General features: G+C 39.3%; 2 protein-coding genes across 2 annotated transcripts in view; one reads left to right on the top strand and one right to left on the bottom strand.

Annotated features, from left to right (window-relative positions):
• Nucleotides 1–4,797, top strand: part of LOC106809544 (serine hydroxymethyltransferase, cytosolic-like) — an 8,569-nt gene extending 3,772 nt beyond the window's left edge. Inside the window, exons 5-9 of the mRNA XM_014812642.1 lie at nt 448–561; nt 865–987; nt 1,756–1,896; nt 2,449–2,535; nt 3,800–4,797. Coding sequence (XP_014668128.1) covers nt 448–561; nt 865–987; nt 1,756–1,896; nt 2,449–2,535; nt 3,800–3,966 — 632 coding nt within the window. The 3' untranslated portion in view covers nt 3,967–4,797. The remainder of the gene's footprint in view (nt 1–447; nt 562–864; nt 988–1,755; nt 1,897–2,448; nt 2,536–3,799) is intronic.
• A 131-nt stretch (nt 4,798–4,928) lies between these two features.
• The window catches only part of LOC106809536 (intraflagellar transport protein 27 homolog), a 16,386-nt gene continuing 10,696 nt past the window's right edge, over nt 4,929–10,618 (bottom strand). The window contains exons 6-7 of the mRNA XM_014812634.1: nt 5,678–5,787; nt 4,929–5,467 (exon numbers count right to left, since the gene is read on the bottom strand). Coding sequence (XP_014668120.1) covers nt 5,366–5,467; nt 5,678–5,787 — 212 coding nt within the window. The 3' untranslated portion in view covers nt 4,929–5,365. The remainder of the gene's footprint in view (nt 5,468–5,677; nt 5,788–10,618) is intronic.

Genomic DNA, 10,618 nt, shown 5'->3' with positions numbered 1-10,618 from the left:
TGCCAGTGAGTTTAGCATCAGAACACCTGCCGTCAGGTGAGCGCTGTCGCTCTGCGGCACTTGTGTTTTCTCAATTTCGAAAACTAGTTTAAACACTAAGATTGGCTATTCGAAGTATTTTGTTATTATAATGTCAAACCACACTGAAAGCCTACCCTAGTCAGAAAATAACAGGACAATATTATTTTAGCTGACACTTTCACAGATGATAAATAGCAGGTTTTTATTCTGAAACCTGCGTAAAAATCATCTTGTCTAAGTGCTTTCTTTCAATAGAAACTATCATTGTAGGTCATAGATTGTTATGGTTGTTCAAGTACGTATAAATTAAGGCCATCTCAGTGCACATCACTTGATTAGGCTGCATTTCATGAACCCTTATCATTCTGTTTATATTGTCCCGTGCGACCGTTTGACCTTCAGTGCGTTACTGTATGTTGATCGCAGGAGTAAGGTCAGTAACAAAGACTGGTGAGAAGGTGATGTACCAACTGGAAGACCCAATCAATCAGGCCTTGTTTCCAGGACTGCAGGGAGGCCCACATAACAACCAGATCTCGTGTACGTTTTTCCTATATGTATTTAGCGGTAGTGAATTATTGCCGACACCGACTTCCTAAGCTGAATCAAATTGTTAGAGAGAAATTGATAGTTGTAAATCGAGAATTTTTTCATGTTTGATTTATAAGTTGGTACATTAATACACATACATAGATGTGTCACTGTTATCGAAGTGCTGCTAGCTAAGGAAATAACTTGCAAATCTGAGTTTATTGTATTTTATCTTTGACAATCTATGTGTTTTTATATTATTTTTGTGTACTATGTGAAGTGAAAATTAATTGAACAATTGCGGTTTCTCAGCTGTGTGTGTGGCCATGGGAGAAGCAAAAACTGACTACTACCGGGAATACCAACAGCAAGTGGTGAAGAATGCAGCTGCGATGGCAGAAGGACTGATGAAGCGAGGATATTCGATCGTAACAGGTGTGACAGCGAACTGGCTTCATTTGCTTCCTGTAACTATGATATAAATTAAGCCTGTAGACTGATAGTCCTGTAATGAGCAATCATGTTGATGCCCCGCTGAAGTGTCCAACAGTGCGTGAAATCAGCGCTATTTTGCCGGCAACCGCCTGTTCAACCCCTTAAACCGGCAGTTCAACCCCCCATATAATCAGTCCACTTGGCCTATTCAAAATTTTGCCTATCTTGCCTTTATATAAACAATATTTACCAATTTCTTGACTAGTTTTTACTTAGTGACTAATAAGAAGTAAATCATGTTCCAGCAATTCCTGTCACACAAGTAGAACTCCACTGATAGCAATGAAATATTGAAATACTACGAGTATGTCTAATACAGTGTAATAAACACAAAGCTAATACTTTTATTAATAATTGAATAAATTGAACACAATTAAGGGCCTGTTCAATTTGTCTAAGGGCCTGTTTAAAATGTTGGGTGGGCCTGTTCACAATTTTGGCTATTTTCATGCCCTGGTCCAATATATGCTTGGTGAATGAATTCAAGTATAAACTTTTATGCTTCTCGTTAGCTGTACAAGCATAAGCAGTTCCACTGCAAGTGCTCATCTTTATGCCATTATACAGCAAGCGCATCTCTCCTCCATGGTGTTGATCTGCCAAATCTTCTGCAAATAAAATACTGGGAATGTTGCCAACTATAGCAGCATGCCTTCATGCGATGCTAGCTGAACTGTTGATTGGGACTGCATGTTGATGTATTTGTAGGTGGTACCGACAATCACCTCATGCTACTGGATCTGAGACCAATTGGTCTCAATGGGGCAAGGATAGAAAGAGTGCTTGAAGATATACACATTGCTTGCAACAAGAACACATGCCCTGGAGACAAGAGTGCATTGAACCCAGGTGTGGCTCCCTTTAATTCACGAATAGCCACCCACTACTCGCCGCGTTGTTGCTGAAAATGAGTAACGGTACCAATAAAGCCTTGCTGTGTTATTGTCTTGGGTGTGGGCCCCGAAATAGTGTGTCATTTTGTCTCATTTGATATTCTAGTCACATTATTTTCTTGAAGATGCGTGACTAGTCACATAACCAGTTCAGGCAGGCATATAGTTTATGCTATTAACCTTGTAACCTATTTAAACCGCGTGAATTTATATCCTAGCATCTTTATACAAAATTGGTTACTGTACACATTTCTTATATACGGAGGCTATTATGAAGCATTCAAAGTGTTTAGTAGTTCCAAAAACTATAGTCTCGCCATCCTGTTCAATTATTAACTATAACTATAATATTATAAATATTTGTAAATTATTATGTATATTGTAAGTATGAATTCAAAATTACAGTGATTTATCTAAAAATTAAACTTTAATATTTCAGCTAAACCTGTAAACAAAAATCGGAATGTCATTTAACTCGTTGACAATTCATGCGACGGTTTCCTTACAGGTGGAGTGCGGTTGGGTACACCGGCCCTTACGTCGCGAGGCTTTGTCGAGGCAGATATTGAGCAGGTCGTGGAGTTTATCCATCGAGGTTTGTGAGCCTATAGACAATACCCCCCCCCCATAGATGTCATTTTATTGTTACAGAGCAATCTTGCGTCCTCAATCGCGATGTGATACGTGTCGGATTGTAATAATTTTCTGTGTATGGGAGGCCATGTGTGAAAGACCACTCTCTACCCTAACCGAGTCTTACCCAAGTTCGAGCCGAGCTTTGCGATTTAATGTCGATTTGTAGGTATAATGTATGAAGCATCAAATCGGAATGTAAATGTAAAATATTATAACAAAACGTTTGAAATGAATCTAAAACGTTTACAACAGTAACAGTTCTGACAGCCAATCTGTTTTGATCGTTTGATCGAGCCGTCACCAGATGGCAGCAGGCGACATCCATTCGAAACCTTATCAGCTGTTGTTGGTGGCAGCCCTTGTGAACAATTGTACGGCCTGGCCCTAAGGAAAATTTTGTAAAAGTGGGAGGGATTTTAAGAACCCCCCGTCTGCTGAGATAATCAAACTGTGGTTTGTAAGCATTACCGGTACAGTACGCCACATATAGAAACCACACAAGATAATCTTTGAGACAGGACTGTTGTGTAATTGTTAATTCATTCTTTGTGTTGACATTATCTGCTTTTCTGTCTGCCTTGTATGTGACCTGTGAGAATTAGTCCTCTCAATTAGCACCTGTATTACAACCAACGGTCACCAACAGCCGAATGGTTTTTGGATGGATGTTATACTATGAATTACCTACTGTGATGTGGTGACAGCGCAAACAAACGATCGATAAGTACACTCAACAAAGACAGTAGAGTAATTGCCAACAAAACTGTTGCTCCAGTGTATCTTTGGATTTCTTAAGTTTTTTATAAATAAAATGAAAACCGATGACATTAATCCAAGTGGTATGTAAATAGTAAATATTTTATTAAATATTAAGTGTACTTTCCCAACATATCCTGCCTGAAATGCCATGACCCTACACCAGGAAATATAACAGGCGGAGGCCAGCTATATAACAATCTATAACAATGCAATCAAATAGAACCAGATTATGGCTGGTGAAATTGCCAAGTTGAGATGTGTAAATGTAGAATAACATACTGTAACGGTACACCCGTCATTCACAAGGATTCGTTTTCATTTGTTGTATAACGCTGCATCGCTCTTAGTCCCAACAAATGGCAAGGCCATACGCCATTATTGAACTGGATCTCAGCAATCTCTTCTTTACCCACAGATGATCTCTTGTATTCGTGTTTACGTTTTTGCATGTGCTGCTTGTACAGGAATCCTGCTCGCGAAGGCGGTGAAGTCTGCAGCGAAGGGCACCATGCTCAAGGACTTCAAGGCGGCGTTGGAGACACCAGAGTTTCGCACCAAGACAGAAGCTCTTGGACAGGAAGTTCGAGAGTACGCTGCCAGGTTTCCGATCCCTGGTATTGATGAGTACTAGTTTAGCATGATAAGAAACGTCATTTTGCACATGCGCATTAACTTAATAATTGTAATTTGTAAACTTTAACCTATTAGCACAGGTATGTTGCCTGTAAATCATAGCTAAACGCACAAAATGTTATAGCTAAGGTGGGTACCATGTGCCAAATTTTGTATAATAGTGTCTACCGTCCACCAATGCAGATACATTTTGAAGGTGTTTGTTTGATTATTTAATGCTATGCACAATAAGTCACTATCTGAAGCTGCCTTGAATGCAACATGCAGCTCGTTGTGGGCAAGTGATATCAACTGCTCGTTTGTCGTGCATTTAGAGGCCATTACCAAGACAGCTTTTACAGAAGCATTGCTTATTTACCAAAGGTTATTACATCGAAGTGCAGTATTGAGGGTCCGTCGTTATTGTCTGCGAGTAGTGTTAGACGCAAACAATCGTCATGCCAGTAAAACATGCCATTGGAAAAGCTAGGGCATCTGCGTTAATGTAGTTCAAATTTGTGTATTTTTTCATGCGTAGATATAAATTGTATTCATGAATTTCATTGCTTTACACTTTTTGATGTTTTACAAGTTCACTTATATAAGGCCAATGTGTGCAGCTACTATGCATGGTAATTGGAGAAGCTGGCATTGCTAACTCATTTTTTGTAGTTTGCATATTTATTATATCAAGAATATATGATAAACAAATGAATGCAACTTAATAATGGAGGCAATTTTACCAGCTGTTTATCATGTGTTCTATTGAATCAGTCACTGTTGATTCCCTGGTATTCCTGATTATATTAATATAAAAGTTTGGAATAGATTTTTATATTCACAAAATTCATTCATAATTGTTTCTTTATAACTTACCAATATGTGAGTTTGTGTTTTGAATGTGTTGGTGTGACTTGATCTTCTCTAAAAATACATTATTTTTCTGTTGTTGCAATAATTACATGAAAACACACAACATACAATAATAGTATAATTATTCACACAAAAATATCATTACTACGAGTTTACATCAATGTCACACTGCACTAATTGTAAAATACCACAGGTCATACACGACCATAATTATTGCATAGACAACAGTGTATTGTACTAGTAAATATAAATTATGCACATTTAAAAGATTTGTGAAGAAAAATACAATCTGCTTAGTTCCTAGTATTTGTATGATATAACCTAGTGAAGGTTACATAATACTTTTTTCTGCTAAAGTGATATTTGCTTCCATTTTTGCTAGCATTTATAATATTATAATTTTTAATTAGTTGCAAACTTCAGTGTGTCATATGATACAAATACTAATGAAAAGGACTTAATTAAAGTTAAATATTAAAAAAAAATCGTTAAGGAATGAAAATAGCACAAACAGACGATAGTAATAGTGCACAACACACCACTTTCTATGCGTGAAGTGACTTGAAGAATTCCGTCTTCTCCAAGTACGTGTGATGAAAAGAGTTTGCCAATGTCCCAAAGGCCGCCTCAACACATTTAGAGTCCTTCTGAAGATCACACAGAACATTATACGTGCATGTCCAAAACTGAATGGCTTGTGTATGTGTAAATAGTGCAACACTGGCTTATAGATTCTTTCATTTAAGATGTAAGCAAATCAAGTGAATATCTTTTATGGCACAATGAGAAAACGTGGTTAGCCATATATGTCACAGCTAAACTTATCATGTGCAGTCAATTTTGCACTACCAACTTACCGCAGAGCATTCAAAGTACTTCATGTTGTTTTTCTCTGCAAATGCTTGCCCTTCTTTTTGGGACACCACCCTGCTCTCTGTCAGGTCTGACTTGTTCGCAATTAAAGTGACTGTAATTCAGAAGATATCGATTATATGAACAAGTGCCGCGGAGCGACAGCGCTCATAACTAATTTAACGTCACGCAGTGTGAGATTCTACGTCAAACCCTGTAGCACAAATGTGTTTCACATACGTCGAAACAGTGGAAGGCACAAGTATGACAAATCAGGAACCTTCTCGAACAGGAATGTTCGGTGGATCGTATAAGGTCCACGCCCACAGATGTCGCGGCGGTCTACGTTTAAGTGTCTTAATGATTAAAGATGGATCGCTCATGATACCTCAGTAGCCCCCCCCCCCCCCCGTCACAAATTATTGAGACGAATAGTACACCTGCGCGCCGACCCACATTCCACCAACCATTTACATCACCAAAGCTACAGCGGCTGAAATAGAGAGCCATCGCCACTGTATAATAATTACCGCAGTAGAACTACACAGCCCACCCACCACAATCTCCGACCCACCCACCCCCTCCTCAACTGCTTGGCCACATGGCAATGCAAACAACTGACGTTTACATCGTAAAATACTGACAGTCCACAGAATGCATAGCGAAATTATAGGATTTAAAGGACATAAACTTCTCAACGCAATTTAGCATTTTGAATTTACGTAACATTGTAGCGTCATCATTCGGCATTAACTAACTTCTACTCACGCAGAAGCCGGCAGTCAATATCTATTCTAACAGTAAACAAACTCCATAGTTAACGCCCTCTTGAGGGTCAAAGTTTATACCGCACTTACTCTCGCATAGTCACAGAAAGTAATTTCGATGTTCTTATTCAATAAAGCCATAAAAATGGTAGTTTCATGATGAAGACAAAAAGTATTCATCGCCGGTCAGACAATGTCCTCAGAAAATGTCTAAAATCTGCTGTGCCATTGACGCTTTGACGCTCACAATTTCGACACAGTGAGGCTTATCCTACAATTGATTGCATACATCCGACTATTCACGGCGCTCAGGGTCAGCGTTTAGATTGTGCCGCCAATTCTGCATTTCCTCGTATGAGTCCGTTAAGTACGGAGGGAGTTCTCCTTTTTAAAACACTCTGACTTACTGACCTTTAGTGAACGGCTCCTACAGTTCGCATCCCCAACTCTTTTCTGACTTACCGCCCGCCACGTTCGAAATCGTGACGTAACGTCGAGCGGTTAAGATTTCGTGTCGCCGCCAACCTGTCGATGCACTCGCACTTCTATCGCAGCACGACGGACTCACGATTGGCGATTTCTACAATGCATCTGACTCACCTCAATGACTAGAACATTCAGGAAGCTTTACGTTGCCATATGCTGTATTTCAGTTCCTAGTGCCCCCTGGCTACCTAATACTGATATTCGTTTTTGTGATGGAGACTTTTTCTGTAGTCCACTTTTCAACAGCTCTAGCGGGATAGCGGCGACTATCATATTCGTAACAGGACATCGATAACTAAGACAACGCAGGGATCGCTGTTTATCTATAAGTGAAAAAGAAAAAAACAATTGTATTATCATCAGAGATATACAAACAACACAAATAATGAATTTTCGTAATGTTTTTAATTCTAGCACTAATTATATAATCAACAACGAAGCTAATGCTATATTTGATTTAACCTAATTGTACTATAACTAATCTGCATTTCACATTTTCACTATTTTCGAAATGGGTAACACGGAAATATACTAACATATTCTCAATTCTAGGTCAAATAAACATTCGATGACATCACAGTCGTGATGTATAAACCTCGACCTACTCATGCTACTGCGAAGGGATAGATTATACAAAGATTCCGCTCCTACAGTCTTCATATGCAAAGAATATTATTAAAAACAGAGATATCATGTGCAGAGTCACATATCGAGCCAAGACTGCGGATATGTGCATTTATTATGGTTATAGAATTTTTGTCTATATTAAACTGGTATTGAATGAATTACAAAAACTAATTGTGAATAAAAATATAGTACAGAATATAGATACTATGCAGCACAAAAAGTGAAGATTCAACGACAAAAAATAATTATTATTAAACTTGTGTTGCGTGCGTTGGCTCGCAGGAAGTGCGCTCCGTGCATAGAGGAGAAGATAAGATGATGACCATGGCAGCGCTTGAGATATTTACAGGGAATATGCATGAGTATTACTAATATAGAACTGTGACACATTCAAAATGAGATGCTGATCAAACTAATTATATAGCATACCATCACGTGTAGGTCTTGGAAATGGCTGATTCATCTTTGAATACTAACAAGACTAGTCTTACCGACCATTGAGTCACTATAATTAAAAATATATTCTGTAATGCATATATTACAAAATATATATGTCAATTATGTTACTAGCTATAATAATATAGAATTATCCTATTTTAAGCTACACATCCCTATAAAATGATATGTACAGATATTGCACATTGGGATTCATGACAATATGACGTTTCAATATGTGATCCTACTGTCCTTGGGCTGCAATCATTCATAGTTTGGAACCCTAGCTAGGTTGCATTTTGTGGGGATAGAGAGAGACATGAAAATCTACATGGGTCTTCTTCAGGTCAGGTCAACTAGGAGTAGGATTGGGCCACCCTTGCCTTGGTTTGGGAACTTGGCTAGGAGGCAGTTAGGAGTTCAGCAACCCGGATTAATTTAGCACATTTGCGAAAAGGCAATGGCTGGAGGTACGGCAGCCGTATCTCCAATTTACGAGGCTGGAGGTGCGGCAGTCCATTCGCTTTCATACAAACGAGACAAAGATGGCGGTGGCCAATTCAGATTTTGAAATAATGCATTGGGAAATAAATTCATGATTTGAGAGTTTTGACGAGCTAAAAAACACTCGGATTAGGTATGAAAATGAACATTTATATTGTAAACTTTACACAAATGCCAAAAGGGACTTAATATTCAACGAACGACGGCTGCCGTACCTCCACAGGCTCCAGCAACTTTGTTGTAAAAATGAGGGCTGGGGAACAGTGTACTGTAGATTACTAGACTGTAGTAGTGTACTACTAGACTACTAGTGTAGACTGTGACTGTAGCTCTAGAACTATATAGTATATAGCCCTTCGCTCCGCCACAGGCATGTGCATGGTAGAGCGAAGGGCTATAGACTATGGAGTATAGTTCTAGAGCTACTGACACTGTGAACGTACTACTACTAGTAGTAGTACTAGTAGTACATAGTGACTATATAATATATAGTGTATCACGACACGACATTACTGCTCGCACAACATCGCTTATCGTATCTGTACCTGTACTGGTACGTACGTCGACGCAGTCAAACTTGACTATTATGCGACGGGCTAGCCTAGCTCTAAGTCTTTGCTATAGGCTTAGGAGACCGTTTTTGACGTTATAATATACGTACTTATATACTTCTGTGTATATTGACGTTAGTCACACAGCCTGGTCGAGTTAGCCTAGCTCTAGTACTAATTATAGTAGTACTAGTAGTACTAGTAGTAGTACACAGGATAAATTCGAAATAATACGAATGTCTTCAATAGTAGTACTACTATTAGATCGAGCTAGGGCTAGCCTAGCTCTAGTACTATAGCCCGCGGATCACTGCCGCAGGGCTATAGCACATTATGCCATAGATGTAATCTAAGCAAATGGTCGAACTGATGTGACCAAAAATAGCTCTAGTAACTATAGTCTATAGAGTATAGTACTAAGTATAGGCCGCGTACGTACGTTGCCGCTGGGCGCGTACAGTATGTTGGCCATGCCGCGGCAACTGTAGCTACGCGGGCTATAGTTACTAGAGCTAGGGCTAGCCTAAACCGACCAGGCTCCCCGACTGTTACACGTCGTAGGACTGTCGACACGCCAACGTAGCTAGTGTTAAGCGAGAAAGAAACTTGTGGCTCTAGTACTATAGCCCGCGTACATTGACTGCCGCAGGTCAATGTACGCGGCCTATATAGTACTAGAGCTAGGGCTAGCCAGGCTTTTATCGTGATGATCGTAATTTGATGCCCATAAATAATGATTACTACATTTGCCATACCTAATATAACACACTTAGCTCTTAGTATACGAGGCATTTTCTTTTTGAATATGATAAAAAAAGTATCTTTGGTCAAGCAAGCCGCATTTTCACAAGAAAGCTGAACTGTTTTGTTTTGGTAACAAGAATGTGCGGCACTTTCGGAAAGACCGTGTTTTCATTGGTGGTTGTTCACATTTGTAGTATAATATTTACGTTTTCAACCAATCAGCATCTTGTGTAATATTCGGCGCAGTTACCAAAACAAGACGAGGAGCGAACAGTACACTCTACGAGTCTACAGAGTACAGTACTACTACTACTACTGCATGAAGATGTTCGTATTATTTAGAATTGATCCTGTGTGTATTCACTGTATTGTGCAAACCTGTTTCACAAGCTTACGTTTGCAAACTCGCAGTTTAAACGTGATGCCTAATTTAATACTACGCCTCATGCACCAACATGTCATTCACGCCACCCGTAATTATATTCGCACAGAGACTTAATTCACAGTTCACTATCATCACTCAGTTCACTATCATCACCCATAGATTTGGAGACTGTAAATCTCCCGTGGCTTTGATGACCACGTAAAATGGCGGTCCCGTCTCCAGAAATACTAACCAATCGGGACGTAAAAGAACCACTGAGGGCGCAAAAAGAACTGGCTGTGACCACCCTCAGTGCCATTTGGCTAAAACTAAAAGACTGACTACCTCAACCGGCTGCTGAATAAGAATAATAAGAATAAGAAATAAGAAGAAGAAGGAATAAGAAGCATAAGATGACATAGATGATGTCTACTGGGCCCATGGGGTCATGCTTGGCGAGGTCATCGA

This window comes from Priapulus caudatus, unplaced genomic scaffold (assembly GCF_000485595.1).
Source record: "Priapulus caudatus unplaced genomic scaffold, Priapulus_caudatus-5.0.1 Scaffold362, whole genome shotgun sequence".
Taxonomy (NCBI): domain Eukaryota; kingdom Metazoa; phylum Priapulida; class Priapulimorpha; order Priapulimorphida; family Priapulidae; genus Priapulus; species Priapulus caudatus.
This window is presented reverse-complemented; position numbering and strand designations above follow the sequence as displayed.